Below are 19,765 nucleotides of genomic sequence, written 5' to 3' on the forward strand. Positions count from 1 at the left end.
TGCAATGTTAAAGACCAAAAGTTCATTTATTGTTTTGTTCCAAATTGGGCCAAGAGTACATTGTTCCTGGTAATATCAGTGAGGGATCTAAACAGATGTTCCAGATGCTAGGAACTGGGACAAACTGTTCTTGAAATACTGAAATGAACAAACTTTGTTTGCACTGTCTGATCAGTTACCGCAGACAGGAACTCAGAGAATTGCAGCTGTTTTTAGATGTAAGGACTTTCACATGACCTGGGTTGGTCTTTTCAAATTCAAATTCAAATTTTTTAGGAAGACCAAAACTTTCCCTTAGAGATCTGCACAAGTGGAAGATGAAATAAGTCACAAGTGTGTGTGTGTGTAGCATGTTGCAGACATTAAGAGTACAGTTATTTTCACTTAAAGGTTGAACCGTTTAGTATCAGTGAAGATAGTGAGTTCTTTTGATAACATTTCATGGTCATTCAGTCACTGTCAGGTGAATAATGTCAAGGTTTCGAGCTTCTAAGTTTTTTACAGAGAAATGCATATCTCATACCTTCCATCCCAGTTGTGAAATCCTCTGCCTCTGGATGATTTGGCCCCCACTTTAGGATGTTTAACCCACTTTTATTTGCAAGGCCAACATCGGTTGACCTGCTTTCTTTCCACTGGACTGTGGATGGTTTCTTTTTCTTTTTTTAAACTGAAAATATGAACTAATGGGGGCTTTGATGTGTGAGTGTGTGTGTGATTTTTTTCCTATTACATATTAAGTGCGATTAAGAAAACCACAGCAAGCTGTTGCAGCATGTACATTGAAATATGATGTAAAGCCATTATTGCTTCTTACATCTTTTCTAAATTGTATGCAATGTAAAGATTTTAATTATTTCGGTATAATTTAACCTGTTTTCCTTTAGTTTATAACAGCTTATAACAGTCAGGCATTCCAGCTCACTGTACCAGCAATTGAAATTGAAATTCTGAGATAATAGCTTAAAATTTCTTTCTGACTGGCAATTTTATGTATTTATTTTTCAGAATCGAAAACAAGCTCCTATATATACCTATACGCTATGGAATCCGTAGATTGTACACAGCAAGAAATATAAAATTTAAAGATTTGGCTTTATCGGAGAAATTTCGATTTAACTTCATTACCCACAAAGCATCACGATGACGTAGTAAACGGCAGACGCCAAGATGGTGCTTGAAAGCACTATGGTCTGGTAAGGAATTTGAATTATGTTGAAAATGAACACTTTTGAGTGCTAGCTTTGTTTAAATGAACCCGTGACATGAAAAGCTGAGTGTGTTTCGTTTTGGCGCTGTTTAAATAAATTATTTTGGACGTGTTTGTCTCGCTTTGTTTAGGAAATAATGAACTCCGTCTATTCCCTGAGTCACTCCACAACCTAACGTTAGCCAGCAGCTCAAAGCAATCATCGTTAGCTGAACAGCAGCTCTTTAATCGGGACCTGGTCATGCTACTGCTTGTATATTTGTAGTTTAATTCATATCGTTTCTACCCAACTTGAATTTAATCTAGCTGTAATTTTTAGGTTGCTTCTGGCGGTAGATTAAAAGCAGTTTGATACGTTAGCATTAGCCCGCTAACAAATCAAAAGGCTACTGTCAATATGAAAACATACATTTCACCAACGCAGTAAACAAAGATGAATGCTATCGCTTGTCTTAAATTAGACCTATATCTATCTTTTAACGTAACATAACTCATCCTTTGAGACAATAAAAGGCTTTCAAACATTGTTATTAAAACATTGTATTTATTTCTATATGAAGTCGGTAAAATCCTATTTTTACAAAGCCCAAATTGTAAACATTTATACAGTAGCTGCTATGTTCAAGAAGCTGCCTAAAAATTTTGTTTTTATTTTTTAAGGCATTTTTTTTTAAATAATTTGAGTGGTTTTAGATTCGTTTATTTGCATAATCAACCTTTAAATGCCAATTTTGAGTAGGAAAAATCCTGATGATATTTGTTTTTGGCCTCTTTTCACAAGCAATATTTATATTATTTGACTTATAGCATTCATTTACATTGAACAAGTGCTTATATTTTAAATAATCTACTATAAATTTCCTTAGTGTGGACAACAGTGAGTACATGCGAAATGGAGACTTTCTACCCACTCGGCTGCAGGCTCAGCAGGATGCTGTTAACATCGTATGTCACTCAAAGACTCGAAGCAACCCTGAAAACAACGTGGGCCTCATCTCCATGGCAAAGTAAGCAGCAATCCACTTCAGTATACTGAGGTTTAAGATGGGATTAAACCTATGATAACACAAGTGTTGTGATTCGCTCTGCAGCAACTGTGAGGTGCTTACCACGCTGACTCCGGATACGGGGAGGATACTGTCGAAGCTGCATGCTGTGCAGCCATGTGGAAACATTAGCTTCTGCACCGGTATCAGGGTGGCGCATGTGAGATTGATTTTTATCATACAACAACTGCTATCTTGGTCTTATTGCTGGACACACAATAGACAAGTAGAAATGCTTGAATGCAGTGAAGTTTTAAGACATGTGGATGGATCATTAGTCCAGAGTTTGATTAAAAACTCTGGACTAATGGTGTTGTTGTTGCTCTCCGCAGCTTTAGTGAGGTCCTTTTAAATTAATGGATACAGTAGCAAATTTTGTTGTCTAAGCGAGGAGCTGCTGGGTTTGCAGAATTGCAGAATATTTTGAAGTAACGGTTCTTAAGCCCAGTTAGTGTAGTAAATATTAGACGAAACAGAGCCTAGTGTTTCAAAAAAAGGAGGAGGATGTGGCCATTGCAGAAGAAGTTGTGGGTTCGACAGTGCAGGAAAGGCTAAGTTGTACTCTGTTATTTAATTTGTACGAGCAAGAAAGCAATCAGGAAGAACGGACGTAAGGAGTGAGCTCGACTGCAGTACAAGAGCTTGACTGGAAAGGCTAAAAGTAACAAGAAGATTGTGAGAGAAGCAAAACAAACAAACTGGGGATTTGTGTTAATCTATGTCGTAGCTACGTCATAATGACAAACTACTTTTGGTCACAGTCTTTGAACTTATTAGTGAGAGAATAACGATAATCGTCTCAATATAAGGAATAATGATCATAGCATCAGTATAAGTATCAGCAAAAACGTGGGCCACTTATTTAGGTTATGCCACAAACCTCACCTGACTCAGTGCCGAAGTCTGAATCCAGCATAAGTGTTACAGACTTGTGAAAAAGGGCAGCTTTCCACAGGTTTCCTTGAAATTCCATTTGATACTTTCAGTGTAGTTTGCAACTTGAAATTGTTCCTTAACTTTGGATATTTCAAAAGGTTTTTTTATGTGTTTGGTTGTTTTTACATAACATACATTTGGCTGTATCGCTAAAAGTTCATGCAGTTGTTATCAGTGGTACTGATTGTATTGATGTTGGTAAATGCTATTCTGCCATTTCTGTTTTTATGTTCACACACAGAAAATCACACAGATGCATTTTATTTTGTATGTGTTCGTTTCTCTTTTTTAATGTTCTGTCTTTCTGTCTGTAGTTGGCGCTGAAGCACAGACAGGGCAAAAACCACAAGATGCGTATAATTGCGTTTGTTGGCAGCCCAGTGTGTGACAACGAAAAAGAAGTAAGCCAAACTCTTGTTATTAGTTATTATTATTATCTTATTAGGGTTCATGTATTGCTCAAAAAGTGTTGCTTTCCCCCACCTTGGTTAAGATAACCAGTGAGAAGACTTGCAGCTGTTTCAGACTAGCATCTGGAAAGCAATCAGTTTATTACAGTTAACTGAGTTTACTCTGAAATCACTAGTTGGACGGCAGTGTCGTATCTTAAGGTTACAAAAGACGTGACAAACTTGACATTACTATCTCACAGCATGCAGGCCACAATCTCAACGTTACAGCATCGGTTGAATTGTTTACAAAGGAAATGTACCTCACAGAGCGATTCTGTTGCTTTAAAGAACATAAAGTCTTCAAATCTTGGCCTGGGAGCTGAAGCTGCTTCAACAGCTTCTTTAGTATTGCTGTTTCCTTAAACAGACACCAGTTTGTTAGCTAAGTGGTCTCTGATGTCAATGTTGAACTTATAAATGTATGACGCGCCTGATAAATTAGTGTTTGTTTTAACTCAAGTGTTTCTCTCTTTTTGTAGTTGATCAAAATGGCAAAGCGTTTGAAGAAAGAAAAGGTCAATGTTGATGTCATTAACTTTGGAGAGGAGGTATTTTTATTTTTTTTAACCTTCTGAGCTTATAACCCACTCAAACATTTTTTTACATGCACCCCTTAACTTCTGCTCTGCCCGCAGGCGATGAACACAGAGAAGCTGACAGCCTTCATCAACACGCTGAATGGCAAAGAGGGAGCAGGTTCCCACCTGGTCACAGTACCCCCGGGTCCCAGTCTTGCCGATGCCCTGCTGTCCTCACCCATTCTGGCAGGAGAGGGTGGTGCCATGTTGGGTCTGGGTGCCAGTGACTTTGAGTTTGGAGTAGATCCCAGTGCAGACCCTGAGCTGGCTTTGGTGAGTGAACACAGGACACAATTTTTGTTTTTGTTTGTATAGTTTGTGCAGTTTAATATAGCCGCAACTTTTTGTGACTACATTAAAAGTTCTTCAAATGATCTATTTTAGGCTACGTCCACACGTACACGGGTATTTTTGAAAACGGAGATTTTCCGTTTTCGTTTTAAAAAATAATCCCGTCCACACGTAAAGGCAGAAATGAAGGAAAACGCTGCTATGAACATGCCAAAGCAACAGGTGGCGATATATTCCTAACCATGCAGAAATGTTGGCCAATCAGAAGTCTAGAAGCCTCGGTGGGAAATAGTAAACAAAGCTGGGGCATAGAAGCAGAACCGAGTCGTATGTGTGGAGGGACAGTAACTGTGTGTAAGCATTTAAACACTGCAGAGAGTACAATTAACAGTAACAGTATTGTAGAAATTCATTTCACCGAAACAATAACGTGGCGCACAGTGTGACGTCAAAAAATGCGCACACCTTTGACGCTGCGTTTTCTCAGTTTTTCTCGTCCACACGTAAATGCAAAAACGGAGTTTTCAAAAATATCCACCCTGGCTGGAGTTTCTAAAAATCTCCGTTTTCAGTGACCAAAAACGCCGTTTACGTGTGGACGAAAGGTGCAAACGCATAGAAAAATCTGCGTTTTCAAAAATACCCGGGTACGTGTGGACATAGCCTTAGTCTTTCTTCATTATATTTTCTGCCTTTTCTTTGCTTTTTTCTGCACAGTTGTAAGACTCAACGTGTTTCATTAGGAAGTAATTTTTGTTTTGTCTCCTGCTCTTCTCACTAGGCTCTGCGTGTGTCCATGGAGGAGCAGAGACAGCGACAGGAGGATGAAGCTCGCAGAGCCGCTGTTGCATCAGCTGCTGAAGCTGGCATTTCCTCCCCAGCTGCAGATGGTGAGAAAACATTGTATTCATAGATGCCCATTGCTGCCTGTTTTCCCTCAGTGACAAGTGATCTGAGTGTATACATGCAACATATTCTTTTTTTGCCTGCTTCAGAGTCTGAGGATGCCTTGCTGAAGATGTCTGTTCCACATACAGACTCAGCCACACCTGCCCTACCAGACTTTAGCCGCATGACAGAGGATGAGCAGATCGCCTATGCTCTGCAGATGTCCATGCAGGGAGCAGGAGCAGGTTTACCTACATTTTTTTTCTTCTTCTTTTACTACAGCCAGTCAGCAAATTATTATAGAGGGTTCATAACTTATAAGTGCTCTGTATATGTTACGTGCATAATTTGTATTAACTTGTATCTAGAGTTCACCTGTAAATTTGGGGTGAAAAAATGGCTACAGCGCTGGATTACTGTACGAAAATACCAAAATACCAGATTTGGCTTGTAGGTCATCAAGTCCCCAAAGAGTTTTAGTTAGATATTTATGAAGGTAGTGTTAATGTACAACTTGGGTATAACTTGAGCTAACTGGGGGGGGGGAATTCAAATTTTAGACCTTTTTTAAAAATTGTTTTTTCCTATTAAAAATTTCAGGTTAAAACAACTACAATTACTTCCAGTCCCCTTTTTGTTATGCACAGACATCACTGCTTTCATTTGTTCTGCAGAGTTTGGTGCTGAGGACATGGATACAGGTGCTGACATCGACTCCAGTGAAGCTAAGGTGAATATAAGCAACTGTGGTTTGAAATCAAAGTTTTCATCACACTAAAAACAAAAACCTTTATATATTTATTTATTTATTTAAAAACCTCTACTCAGGATGAAGAGGATTATGATGTTATGCAGGATCCGGAGTTCCTCCAGAGTGTTTTAGAAAACCTTCCTGGGGTCGACCCCAACAACGAGGCCATTCGTAATGCCATGGGCTCTCTAGCTTCCCAAACGGGCTCTAAACCCGACGCCAAGAAGGACGAGGAGAAAAAGAAATGAGCATAATGCACAGTGTTATAAATAAAGGATGAGAATTGCCCTGTGTGTGTCATTCACCATAGCGTCATTATTCTCCTCAGAACAGGTAACAGTTTGTTCACCTTTTGTTTATATAGCTGTGTAAACTCTAAACATTTGCCTTTTTTATGTACTTATCTGATGTTAACCCTTCTGTGTTCAGGACTTGTGTTATCTTGATTTTTTTGTTTTTAATGTAACTAAGTTACATGGTTACATGGACAGATTTCCTCAATAAATTTCCAGAATTCAAAAGTTTATTTACAGTTTTTAATTTCCTTGCACAAACTAGAAAAAAATGTTGGCCTGATACTTGCATACACTTCCATTTAAGAATATAATTGAAATATTTATTTATTTATTGTACAACTTATTAGTACAGGTTGGATTCCCTTTTGCAGGAAACATTCCTCAGAGATTTTGGTCCATATCAAAATGATCACACAATTGCTGCAGACTTGTAAGCTTCACATCCATGATATCAATTTCGCATCGGTGCATTGCCCTGCTGGAAGCAGTCGTCAGAATGGAAATGTTGGGGTCATAAAGAAAATATCCAGCTCATCAGACCAGGCAACGTTTTTGAATCTGTGCTTCAATTTTAGTGAACCTGTATGAATTGAAGCCTCACTTTTTTGCTCTTAGCGGACAGGAGTGGCGCCCAGTGTTGCTGCTGTTGCCCATCTGCTTTAAGCTTTGGCATGTTCTGTCTTTAGAGGTACTCTTCTACATATCTTAGTTCTAAGGATTGATCATTTCTGGTGTTGTTGCTTTCCTACAATCCCAAAGAAGTCTGGGCACTCTGACATCAACAAGACATTTTCACTCAGAACAGCGGCCCACTGTGAACCCTATGATTGTGCGGTAAATCTTAGTAGGTCAGCAGTTTCTGAAATAACATTACATTTCTTCCCCAACCTAATGGTGGGGTCGAACTCCAGCGGGTCGTCTTGAACCTGTCTACGTGCCTACATGCATTTAGCCGCTGCCATATGATTGGCTGATTCGATATTTACGATAACAATTACCTGAACAAGCACCTAATGGACTGATGATACTGTATGTTAAAATGCTGTGAATCACATCATAGTGTGTAAATAAGACGAAGTCGATAACCGAATTATTTTTTAGTTGTTTTCTTTTGTGGGAGATAACAGAGGGCACTTTCTGACGTCTGCGTTTTATTTGGTCCAGTAGCTCACCGTCGCATTTGATGACGCAAACACGTATGACACCAAGTGCAAAGTGAGGAACCAACTTCGCTAACTTGCAGGTAACATAATTAAATTACAGTTCTCGTGTCCTCTTTAATGCTAGCACACTTAACACGCAGCGGATAAGATGGATTAGAGCCCGCATACCCGAGTGCTGCACTGCTCCAGTTATTTGGACTGCTTAAGGAGAGTTGGTGTGTTTTCATTAGGAAGGCCAGCTAGCAGGTAACTGCTAAAGTAGCTAGCTGTTAGCAGTAGCACACACTTGTTGCAAAACGACTGTGAAGTTTGACTTGATGGTATGAGAATTGTGCAGTAGTTTCAGTGTTTTCCTTTTTTAAATGTGCTGTTCTGCACCGGTAGAGTCTCTCCTCTTGGAGTTTTTCTTTGACTAACCCCTTTTCACGCCAACTGTTTTCGATTTTAGTCAGCGTAAACCTGCAAGCTGTTGTGGACAAAACAGAAGTTTGCATGTTTAAAGCAAGTAGAAATGGTATCCCAAATCTTTGACCTAAAGTTTAACGCTGTTTTGGATTTAATTGCTTTATACTTTTGAGATTCTGAAGTGAATACGTACAGTCAAACCATGCATTCATATAAATGTGTAATTTGGACTTGGTGATATTGAGATATGTGAAGTACAGGTAAGTGTTTATACGCTTTTTATTGTCTAGAAGAGCAGATAATTCATTCATTAAAATTGCAATCAAACTTTGGTCAATACTTTAAGCGCATACACTTCGACCACTTCATTAGGTACATCCGTTCTACTGCTCTTTTATGCAAATAGCCATCTAGCCTCTCACGTGACAGCACTCAGCACATAGAGGCACGCGGACATGTTCAGTACGACCTGCTGAAATTCAAACTGAGCATCAGAATGAATTGATTTAATAAGTGACCTAGCATGTAGCGTGGTTGATGGTGTTAGACAGCATGCTCTGAGTATTTTAGATGATCTGATTTGCTAGGATTTTTCCGCGCAAAAGTTAAACACATTTGGACAGTGAAGGAATGTCAGGGTTCTTGCTCAGAAAAAGGATCAACATGCTCTGAAGTCAGAGCACAAAAACCTTTTTTGTAACAAAATATCGATTTCTGCTGTCCCTGTATCGATACATTATTAGCAAACAAAATATCACGATACTACACAGAACCATTTTTCCCCCCACCCCTAGAATGTATGCGGAAGAGCATCTCTGAGTGCACAACAAACTGAACCTTGAAGCAGGTAGGCTACAGCAGCAGAAGACCACTCTGAGTGCTGCTCTGTCGGCTAAGAAAAGGAAACTGAGGCTAAAATCGACCACCAAAAATGGACAACACATTAGAAAAATGCTGTCTGCGTCAATATTTAGTTGGTTAGGTCAGAATTTGAGCTAAACAACATGAAAGCATGGATCCATCCTGTCCTGTATCAGCAATTCAAGCTACTGGTAGTGGTTTAACGTTATGGGGGATATTTTCTTTATGCCCATCTGTTGGTGGCTGCCTCCAGTAGGACAACCACTCAGATCATCTCAAACTGGTTATTGAGCAGGATGGGGAGTTCACTGTGCTCAAGTGACCTCCACAGCCAATCTCAATCTAATAAAGCAACTTTGGGATGTGGTGGAACAGGAGATTCAAATCATGGATGTGCAGCTGACGAATCTGCAGCAACTGTGCAGATTTCTTTTATTTTATTTTTTTACTTTACTGGGAGTAACTGGTGAAACGAATATCACATATGGGATTTTTCTGGTGGCAGTGCATTTGGTGGTTGAGATTTAAAAACAATAAAAATTCCAGAGAGTATTACACATAATCTGTAGCTTTTACATGGACATTATACAACCAACACAAAGACCTTAGAGGCATCGAAGCACTGCCAACAACCAATTTCCTGTTTTTCTCCCTTTTTGGTAAAGAATTCTGCGTAAAATGTTCAAAAAGGGTACAGAAAAACAAAGAAACCTTCAGTATTAAAAAAAACAAGCTGTATTATTTTTTTTCAGCTGAATGCTACGTTTAAATGCTTTAAACTTTCATTTTACCAGAATTAAAGTTACAGTTTAATGTGGATTAGGGGTATATGTGGAATCTAACAAACACTTAGGGATTCTCTTCTGATTAGTAAATATAGAACATGTAGTTTATTAGAATTTTATAAGGAGCAGCTTTATCAGTGTATATTAATATATATTCATCTTCATAAATGTGTAACCTTTGTAGTTTATCTGTGTCAGCTTGTCCTGACTAAATTAATCAGTTGTTCCAACTCATTTGTTGCTTTAATTGGTTTTTCTTGCAGTGGCAATGGGGGATATGAAGACCCCCGACTTTGATGATTTGCTGGCAGCGTTTGACATTCCTGACATTGACGCCAAAGAGGCCATTCAGTCCAGTCCAGACGAGGAACGGGATGAGGCCCGGACTAACGTTCATGGGAGAGAGAGTGGATCTCCTTCAAGGTTTGCCGACCCTCCTGCCCCTCAAAGCGAGCCTCCTGTGGTCAGTGTTATTGTTAAGAACACTGTGCGGTCAGAGTCTTTTGAAGAGGAAGAGAAGTCTGCCAGGGATAAAACAGACAATCCTTCAAGCAGTGCCTTAGCCTCTCCTGTGCACGTTAAGTTGGATGACATCACTTCACAGCTTTGTCCCAGACTCCCCTCCGAGTCTGCTTTGGAGGGTGAGACGACTAATGGCTTTGAGGAATCTCCCTCCAGCCGGCAGGGACAGTCTAGCACAGAAGCATGGCACCAGGCTTCACCTCTGAGGTCCACACTGAGTGAAAGTGACAGTGAAACCGATAAAAGGCCTGAGCCTGGATCTTCCCAGCATGCGGTTGATGTTATGAACAGTTTAAGGCCCCTTCTCCACCTCAAGTCGCCAACCGCTGGTGTTCCCACCCCATTATCTCCTCCTTCCCCAGCCTCTGTCAGTGATCACCTTTCTCCTCACTCCCCTCAGCAGGATGAAACTTGTCTCAGAGATAATACACTATCATCACCGTCACTACAAAATGACAGCATGGAAACCGGAATCAAGCATGTTATGCACACAGATGAAGATGACTCAGAACCAGAGCTGGTGATCCAGGAGAGCCCAGAATCTGTAATGGCCCCACCTCCTAAGTTTAAATACAGAGCAAAATTACCACCTACTTTTCTTGGGTCTCCTGAAACGAGGCCTTCTGATCCTCCTAAGCTCACTTTTTCCAGAAAACCAAAACCCCAACACGAGGAGGATGGGCTGCCTACCACACCAAGCTCTCCACCCTCACCTCAAAGTTCCCAGGACCGCCTCCCACATGTTAGCACCAGCTCTTCATCAGTCCAAGAGGAGAAATACCCAGAACATGTGATTGATGAGAGGGAGTCGCCTGAGAGCCCACCACCCAGTGAGACAGGGTTTTTACTCCAAAATAGAAGCAGCAGCCCTGATCCCGGCTCAACAACAGCTCTAACTGCAAACCATGACGAATTCCACCATCAGGAGGAGCACATGGAGAGTGAGGACTGTCAGCAAGACAAGCCGGGTAACAGTGAAGGAATGGGTGAAAAGGTGGATGGGGAAAATTTAGACACGGAGAAGTGTGATGCTGACACTGAGGATGCTGCAAGCGCCACAGAGACGGTTTCACCTCCACTGCGACCACTCAAAGTTAAAATCAAAATGCCCACAGGCAGCATCACAAGGACTGTCACTGGTGTGGCGCCTAAAAGAAGCGGAAGAGCCACCAGTAAGGGTGTGACTGCTCCAAAACCATCACCACAGCGTCATAACACAAGAGCCAAAAGGGAGTTACCGCAAGAAAGTCAGCTGACTGCAGTGGAGATGCTGCAGGATGCTTGCGCTGCCACACTAGAAGGTGCGAGTACAGTTAGAGAGAAAACCCCCGCTGACGCCAGGCCTAAAGTTTCCCCCACAGCAGTGAACATCACAAAAACTGCAGCTCTGCCCTCTATTACTACCTCCTCCTCCAGAGTCAGTGCGAGTACAGGCAACCTGCGCACCCTGGGCCAAAAAACTCTCAACAGTGGGGTGACACTACCTGCTTCTTTACCTCTGCTGCCCCCTCAAAGCAGCAGCAGGCCAGCATCTATAGTCAACAGCACTGGGGCCATCATATCAAAGAGCCAGACCAACTTAGTGGAAGCCTTCAACAAAATCCTGAATAACAAGAACCTGCTGCCCAGTTATAAACCAAATCTGAGCGCCCCTCTTCCTGCAGCGTGGGGCATTTCTCTACCTGCGCAGGTAAGCTCTCTTAGAAATTAAAGAATTAGTTGGTCAGCAGCTAAATGAAGCATTTGATATTTTTGTAAATCATTCGAGGTCAATAAGCTAAGTCTAAAAGCGGAACTCAGTTCTGCACAGTATTAATTTGATCTCTTTTATAAATGGTAAATGGCCTGTATTTATATAGCGCTTTTACTAGTCCCTAAGGACCCCAAAGCGCTTTACATATCCAGTCATCCACCCATTCTCACACACATTCACACACTGGTGATGGCAAGCTACATTGTAGCCACAGCCACCCTGGGGCGCACTGACAGAGGCGAGGCTGCCGGACACTGGCGCCACCGGGCGCTAAACAGCTACTGGTAAGAGTAGATGTTACAATTAAGCAATGAAAGTGTCAAAAAAGTGGAAATTCAACATTCCCAGAAACAACTGAAGGTTTTTGAAATTTTGCAAAAACATGAACATTTTATTCACAAAGTAGTAATGCTGTTTGCTTGTAGTTGAATCACTACATCTGCAGTTTTTCAGCTTCTTTTTCTTATTCAAGCCCAAAACAGATTAGATTTTTCTCATTGAAGTGCATTAAAGTCAGATTAAATGTCTGAGGTGGAAATGCAAACAACAACAGAGAGGTGATTGTCATTGATAGAGGATCTGGAGTTAAATGTCGTCACTGACTGTTCACATATGAGAGTAGATCTTCTGAGGATGTGGAAAGTTCTTCTCCGTGAGGGAAGACTAAAAATCCAGCAGGGACATTGACCTAGAGTGCTCTGCCAGCAGTTAATCAGAAGTGTAGCAAACTCTTATTCAGTGGTTTTACCCTGAAGAAGTTACCAACTTTAGTTACTAATAAGCAACATGGTTAATTTTTGTCACTCACTTACACAACACCACCTGGTGTATAACATGGTGAGAGAATACCAGTTTCACTTCTTTACAGTTTTGTCAGAATTCAAAAAGCTGGTCTTGAATGTTCCCTAGATGTGTAAAGCTTGATGCTTGTGACGTCTGGTTTCAATACAAAAACAAGGCAGCTAAATGCTAAAGTTCAGGCTTGAAAACAAGACTTCACAAAGCAACGGGTGACATCACAGTGACTATATCCATCATTTATATACAGTCTATAGCGCTAAGCAATTAGATTAAATTAAGAAAATCATGATTGTTTCACCGTTCAATCACAGACTGCTAATCAAGGGTTGAAAGTAGTTCTTTTAGTCATGTTATGTAAAGAGGCACGTTATCAGGTTAACACGGCTGAAAATGAAGATAAGCTTGATTAAAGCAGGAATCCTGACATTAGGAGCGTGTTTATATTTAAAAAAAAAAAAAAAAAGGACAGAAAATGTGGGCAGTATATCTCGCAATGGATTATTTTTCATACTCTGACATGTAATGCAAAGTGAGTATTTTTTCATTAGAACAAAGCTGTAGCATTGTTTAATATTATAGCTCTATGTCAGTTTGAGGAAGAGGATGTTTGATCCCCTGCAGGGTTACCGGTGTCTGGAGTGCGGTGACGCCTTTGCCCTGGAGCAGAGTTTAGCACAGCACTATGACCGGCGCTCGCTCAGAATCGAGGTGACCTGCAATCACTGCGCCAAACGGCTGGCCTTCTTCAACAAGTGTAGCTTGCTGTTACACGCCAGAGAGCACAAGGACAGAGGCCTGATCATGCAGTGTTCACACTTGGTCATGAAACCAGTGCCTGTGGATCAGATGATCAGCCAGCAGGAACCAACAGCAGCTGGTATGGGAATGTTTTTGTCTCCACTCCACTGTTTTGATTTTTGGATGTGCTTTAACTGCCTCTTCCATCCTTTCAACACCATGCTTTTAGGCCAGACCAACCCAAAGGCAGCACCCCAGGCACATCAAGCAGTAGCTAAGAAAGCAGAAGCAGTGCAGTACACAGGCAACAAATGTCCTGAGTGTCAGGCTCAGTTCTGCAGCAAAGAAGAGGTAGCCGAACATTTCCAGGAAATCAAGCCAGCACAGAGCACCGTAAGTCTCCATCGTGTATGGAAGAGGGTCAAGTAATTGAATTTAAATTTCTTTGACTTGCTAAATGGACTCAAACTTAATTCTTTCCTTTTTGGCTTCTCCTGTTTCCAGTCGTGCTCCGAGTGCTCGCCTCCCATGCTGCTACCCAACAGCTGCAGTGCAGCAGCTCATCAGCGCATCCATCAAGGCTCCTCTCCACATGTGTGTCCAGAGTGTGGGGGCACAGCCAAGCAGGCACAGTTCAGAACACATGTGGACGAGACCTGCTTGCACTTTTCCCGCCGTATTGGCTACAGGTGTGACGTCTCCCCATGTGATTGGTTTATTAAACCACTGCTACACCAGTCATGATTCCACTCTGCTGATTTTTTATTTATTTATTTTTAACTTTTCTCTTCTCCAGATGTTCTAGCTGCCTGGTGGTGTTTGGAGGTCTGAACTCAGTGAAGTCTCACATCCAGCAGGCTCACTGCGACATGTTCCATAAGTGTCCCAGCTGCCCCATGGCTTTCAAATCTGCTCCCAGCATTCAGAACCACATCACTGCCCAGCATCCGGGGCTCCCTGAAGGACAGCCAATGTATGTGCAGCACACAGAGTCTGAGTGTTCACGCTCGGATTTATTGCATCACTTTCTGTTTCTTTACCCCGAATTTCTTCCTTCACAGGCTGATCTATAAGTGTGTCATGTGTGACACAGTGTTTACCCACAAACCCCTGTTGCATGCCCACTTTGACACTCATTTAACCAATCAAAAGGTCCACGTGTTTAAATGCCCCGCGTGCACAAAGCTGTTTTCTCAGAGGAACTCACTGCTGGACCATTTCAAGGTATAACTGTTATAGTTGAGGTAGTGCTAAAATCTCGTCCTCTACTTACTCATTTTTAAAAAAAAAAAACTTTTTAAAATCAAACTTTATTCTTGTTTCCATCAGACCCACAAGACTCCCAAATCAAAAGGAGAGCTACCTTTGCTTCCAGGTGGTGCTTCTCTGAAATTAGAGAGCTCTGATGGAGATGAATGGATGCGTAAAGACAAAGAAGAGAAGGTGAAGCCAGAAAAGATGAAGACCCCTTCAGGGTGGAGGTGTTCATCTTGTAACACGCGCTACACGGACCGGGAGGACTATATTACCCATATGGGTGAACTGCACGGCAAGGTTTGGAAGCCTCAAAAATCACAGCACCGTGTGCTGATAAATATGCAGATGAGTTCATTTATAATCACATCTGAAATGGTTACAGATTCAACATCAGTTAAGCATTTATAAGTTGTTGTTAGCTTTGTGGTGCAGTGGTTACCGCTGTTGCCTCACAGCAGGAAGGTTGTGGCTTGAAAGCTGCTGGGGGACTGAGGGTGTGGGTGCTATGCTTTCCTCCAGCAGTCCAAAGATATGTATGTTAGGTTAATCTAAACTGGCCATAAGTGTGAACATGAGAGTGTCTGTACCCCTAATTTGTTTATCCACACTCCTGGATACAAAGTACTGATTCATACATGAGCACATTATTTTGACAGTTTTTGGTTTTACATATGCACTTGATTGACATAATAAAACCTTTCAGCTTTTCATGTATTTTCAAACTGGGTTTTTGGAGACCTTGAACCTTTCTGTGTTGACTGTCACATCTATTTTATCTATAGCACATTTAAACAATAGAAGCTGATCCAGAGGTTTTTCACAGTTCATTTTTTTGGAAAGGAAGAAAAAAACATGATTAACACAGTTCAGTGGGATACATACTGAACCAGCGTTGACATTAATACGATCGATATGTGAATCGATCAGCACGCCTCTGTGCATGGCCATTACTCATTTATTTAAAACATTTCTGCATTCTCTCTGTTTCTGCACCCCTGGCTGTGAATCACTGGTTTAAAATGTCTGATTTAATCAAATCCTTTAATTTTTTTGTGTAGATTTTGAAGAAGTTTCCCTGCAACAAATGTGAGAGCTCCTTCACAACCACCTCCAGTCTGAGGCGTCACATCAGAGATAAGCACAAAGCCATGAACCGCAGCTTTCGCTGCCAGTGAGTAACTTCCCCACCCAACCTCTACTTCCAGGGAATTTTTTCTTTTCTGTTAAATGCACATTATAGGAATGGAAAACCCCGCTGTTCAGTACCAGTGAATCCTATGCATTTCTGGTTATTTTTTGACCACAGCTTTTGAATTTATTAGTGAAAGAATAACAATCATCACCTCAGTATAAGGAATAATAATCACAACCTCAAAATAAGGACTCACAGATATCAGAAAATTTGTTTGCCATAGCCTTCCTATTTTGTTTGTACTTGCTCTGCATGTTAGACTGGGAACAACCAACAACTTTTACCCCACAACGTTTTTTTTTTTTTTTGTTTGTTTTTTTTGTGGGGCGATCGTGGCTCAAGAGTTGGGCGTTCGCCTTGTAATCGGAAGGTTGCCGGTTCGCTGGACAGTCTCGGTCGTTGTGTCCTTGGGCAAGACACTTCACCCGTTGCCTACTGGTGGTGATCAGAGGGCCCGGTGGCGCCAGTGTCCGGCAGCCTCGCCTCTGTCAGTGCACCCCAGGGTGGCTGTGGCTACAATGTAGCTTGCCATCACCAGTGTGTGAATGTGTGTGTGAATGGGTGGATGACTGGATATGTAAAGCGCTTTGGGGTCCTTAGGGACTAGTAAAGCGCTATACAAATACAGGCCATTTACCATTTACCTTTTTTTTTTGAAGGATTAACTAGCATTTTATTGATTTCTATTGTGGTGCACATCAAACACACCCCCACTAGCTGGTAACAGTGTTGGTTATGTTGTAGGCTTTATAAAGATTCACCATAGCCATTACTCCCTAATGTGGGATTTATATACTTATATAATGTCCACTGTAGGTTCATCCTAACTGTAAACTCTACACTGCTTAATGTTTAATTTATGGTACCGCAGTTGTGCCCATTAGTGTACGTATTTGCAAAGGCAAGTGTGCTTCCCCGCAGACTCCCAAATTCCCAACTGCATCCTGCTTGATGTGAATAAGGCTGACTTGTTGAAGTAGGCTGCAATGGGGAAGGAAGCAGGTGAACAGCAGAGTTCACCAGGAATTGGATAAGCATGAACAGACTCATTTAAAATAATGTTGCCATTGTACTTTTTCCAGATGTTGAATCTAAAGGTGGTATGTGTATGAAGCAATGTGAGACTTCACTGATTTCATGTGGTGACACAAAAATTGTTGAGCAGAAGGTTTAATTGTTCCACAATTATGAAAGCTTACAAGCCTGTAAGCTTTCATGTTTTGGGCACCTCATATACTTTTGTCAGACCCTGGTCCCCAGTGCAAGTTTTGGGAAGCTCGTTGTAAACTCCTGAATACTAACTTTAAAAACTCTTAAATGTATGAAGTCCTAACAGAGGACAGTTATGACTGTAATTTGGTGTGTGTGTGTGTGTGTGTGTGCGTGTGCGTGTGCACGCGCAGGTTTTGCACTGAAGGTAAGAAAACCTTCAGCAGCAGAACGATGTTGGAGAGGCACCTTCAGCTGAGGCACAGCACAGAAACTGCAAGCCAGAAAACCACAATGGTAAGCCAGCAGTAATCCGATCACACAAGAAGTCAAACAGTAAGTATTTTTTACTAAAGTTTGTATCTTGATATCTCAGAGTGGTGAAGATGAAGCTGACAGTTCATCGGAACAGGACAGCAGTTTGGGGGCTCGCAAGAGACGGAGAGGAGCCGTGAAGGTGGAGCAGAATGAAGAGTCCACAGACAGAGTTAGTCCGGGGAAGAAGCTACGGTCCTCTTCCTCCTCAGCTCTCGCTCCGTCCTCTCTTCCCGAGTCTGGGTTTCGGTGTGCCGTCTGCGGCTTCACCTCAGAGGAGAAGGTGGCGTTCCTGGAGCACATCAGCCAGCACAGGCGCGGAGGCATGGACGACGGTGGCCTGCAGTGTCTCCAGTGTGGCGCCTGCTTCGCATCCACCTTCTCACTGTCACGCCATCGCTTCATCACCCACAAAGTGAGAGATGTGGTCAATGACAACCAACAAGCACCCAGTGTGCACCTGTCACCCTCCGTTGGAAATAGTAGGCACCACGAGGAAAAGAGTTCTCTGAATGGCTCTGCACCAGCATCACCCTCCACTCAGCCCTCCACAGGAGAGGGGAAAGAGGAGGAGGGAGCACTGGCCTGTAAGGTGTGTGGTAAACACTTTGACAAGGTCACAGATCTGAATACACACTTCAGAACTCACGGTATGGCTTTTATCAATGCGAGGAACGCAGGAAAAACGATCTGAGATGGCAAACATGAAGAATATGTCATGATTAAGAGTACTCACAAGTGCCTTTCTGTTACCGAGTACCAGTTAAAGTGCGAGTTCTGCTCTGATTTTACCAAAGATTACCAATATAGTCTGAAAACGTGAAATGTTCAGATGCGATTCTCATCTTTTGTGACACTCAGGATCTGATGCTGTGCTTCTGTGTTTAGTTAATGTAATGAAATTAGAGTTTAGTCTGTTTCCCTCACAATCATGTGCCTGCAGAGGCCGGTGAACACTGTTCTAACCGTGCTGTGATAACGATGGCCGTTGAATGAATATGCTTTTTTTTTTTCCTTTTTTTTTTTTTTTAAAGCAAACTGTTGCAGTGATTTTGATGCGTTTCTTTGAATTTATTGCCAGTCATTTTTCAAAGCATGCTGTCTCTTTCAGTTCATTCCCAGCTTAAACTGCAGCCGCTGGCTTCTCTACATTTTAGTTTCAATTTACAGATACTTAAATTTCGCTTTTCTTGACTATTTTCACTGACTATTTCTGCACTGAGCTGAAATGGAAAAGTACACGTTTGTACTTTTAGAAGATTCCCCCTGAATTTTGCTTTGAGTCACACTGCTGAAAGTTTTTCATTAGCTTTCGCTTAACTTTGCAATATATGCTTGCATATAGTGGAATCATGGTGGTGTCATCCCTGAATGAAAGCAGCAATAATTAAGGCCACCAATACTTTACTGCATATGTGCAATAAAGCATTGGTGCTTTGGGATTAGTTTTGAGAAAAAAAAAAACTTAACTTAAAATAATGTACACTTAAAGGCCACATATTACCGTTATTGATATTATCCTTGAAGTCTTTACACATTTAGATGCTGAAATAAATGCGGACCAAAAATTTCTGGAAATTTTTCTAAGAACTTTTGACTATGCTTTGGAAAATGTTAAGCAATAATCTGACTCGCAGACACACTATTTGTAGGGGTGTAACTTTCTGATGCATTGAAATCAACGTTTAATTCCTTATAAATTGAATGTATTTATATCAGATTGAGTAATTTATTCAGTGAGCAAGAGGTGGAAAGTGAAATTGTTTTTTGTTTTTTGGTATGCGGGCCATATGTTTACCTAAATCTTGCTTTATGGAATTACTGTAAATGGAAGATTGTTATATATGCATTTTGTCTAAAGTCCTTGGAACGGCTAAAAGATTAAAACTATTGTTCCCCATAACCGACTACACGTTCTCTCGTGGTTCTTTCACCTATAGGTGTCAACGTAGCTTCCTCATCAGTTCAGAGAAACTGCAAAATCGGCATGTTTAACACAAGTATTCTAAAAAAATCTGAAAGGAGGAATAAGTGCCAGTTTGATCGAGACGCCTGGTTATCTTGTTTAGAGGATGTTTATTCAGTACAGATGTAATGCAGATTTTATTAATTTGGTAGCTCAACAAATGTTGCACCTCCTCAGGTTTTGTCACTACTGAAGAATACTCCCAATAAATTTAATCCTACCTTAATCAAATAGAGTTCACAGCTGAGGTTTGTAGGGTGGATTTATGAACTTTCATGTATTAAAACCATAAACCATAGATGGATGTTTGTATTTTCTGTCCTGATGTTTTGGTTGGATTTCATTTTTGT

The 19,765-nt window shown here is 41.3% G+C and overlaps 2 protein-coding genes across 4 annotated transcripts; both read left to right on the plus strand.

Annotated features, from left to right (window-relative positions):
* The first annotated feature begins 1,057 nt into the window (after nucleotides 1-1,057).
* LOC101464547 (26S proteasome non-ATPase regulatory subunit 4) lies at nucleotides 1,058-6,678 on the plus strand. The gene is made up of 10 exons (XM_004541313.5): nucleotides 1,058-1,196; nucleotides 2,077-2,217; nucleotides 2,302-2,416; nucleotides 3,507-3,593; nucleotides 4,124-4,192; nucleotides 4,280-4,495; nucleotides 5,295-5,403; nucleotides 5,509-5,646; nucleotides 6,076-6,131; nucleotides 6,230-6,678. The coding sequence occupies exons 1-10, from the start codon at nucleotides 1,171-1,173 to the stop codon at nucleotides 6,398-6,400; spliced, it is 1,128 nt and encodes a 375-aa protein (XP_004541370.1). The 5' UTR covers nucleotides 1,058-1,170; the 3' UTR covers nucleotides 6,401-6,678.
* Nucleotides 6,679-7,103: 425 nt separating this feature from the next.
* znf687a (zinc finger protein 687a) lies at nucleotides 7,104-19,356 on the plus strand. Of its 3 annotated transcripts, XM_004541312.5 has the most exons (11): nucleotides 7,107-7,691; nucleotides 9,926-11,874; nucleotides 13,360-13,615; nucleotides 13,706-13,869; nucleotides 13,981-14,165; nucleotides 14,273-14,449; nucleotides 14,538-14,700; nucleotides 14,806-15,030; nucleotides 15,792-15,904; nucleotides 17,329-17,431; nucleotides 17,511-19,356. In XM_004541312.5, exons 2-11 carry the CDS (start codon nucleotides 9,931-9,933, stop codon nucleotides 18,141-18,143), a joined length of 3,963 nt encoding a protein of 1,320 aa, XP_004541369.3. In that variant the 5' UTR covers nucleotides 7,107-7,691; nucleotides 9,926-9,930; the 3' UTR covers nucleotides 18,144-19,356. The 3 variants fall into 3 exon arrangements, with proteins under 3 accessions (XP_023010296.3, XP_004541369.3, XP_023010297.3); XM_023154528.3 differs by having other exon boundaries at nucleotides 7,104-7,691; nucleotides 13,360-13,869; XM_023154529.3 differs by lacking the exon at nucleotides 7,107-7,691 and adding an exon at nucleotides 7,733-7,857 and having other exon boundaries at nucleotides 13,360-13,869.
* Nucleotides 19,357-19,765: the final 409 nt, after the last annotated feature.

The sequence above is a fragment of the Maylandia zebra genome, linkage group LG11, assembly GCF_041146795.1.
Source record: "Maylandia zebra isolate NMK-2024a linkage group LG11, Mzebra_GT3a, whole genome shotgun sequence".
Classification (NCBI taxonomy): domain Eukaryota; kingdom Metazoa; phylum Chordata; class Actinopteri; order Cichliformes; family Cichlidae; genus Maylandia; species Maylandia zebra.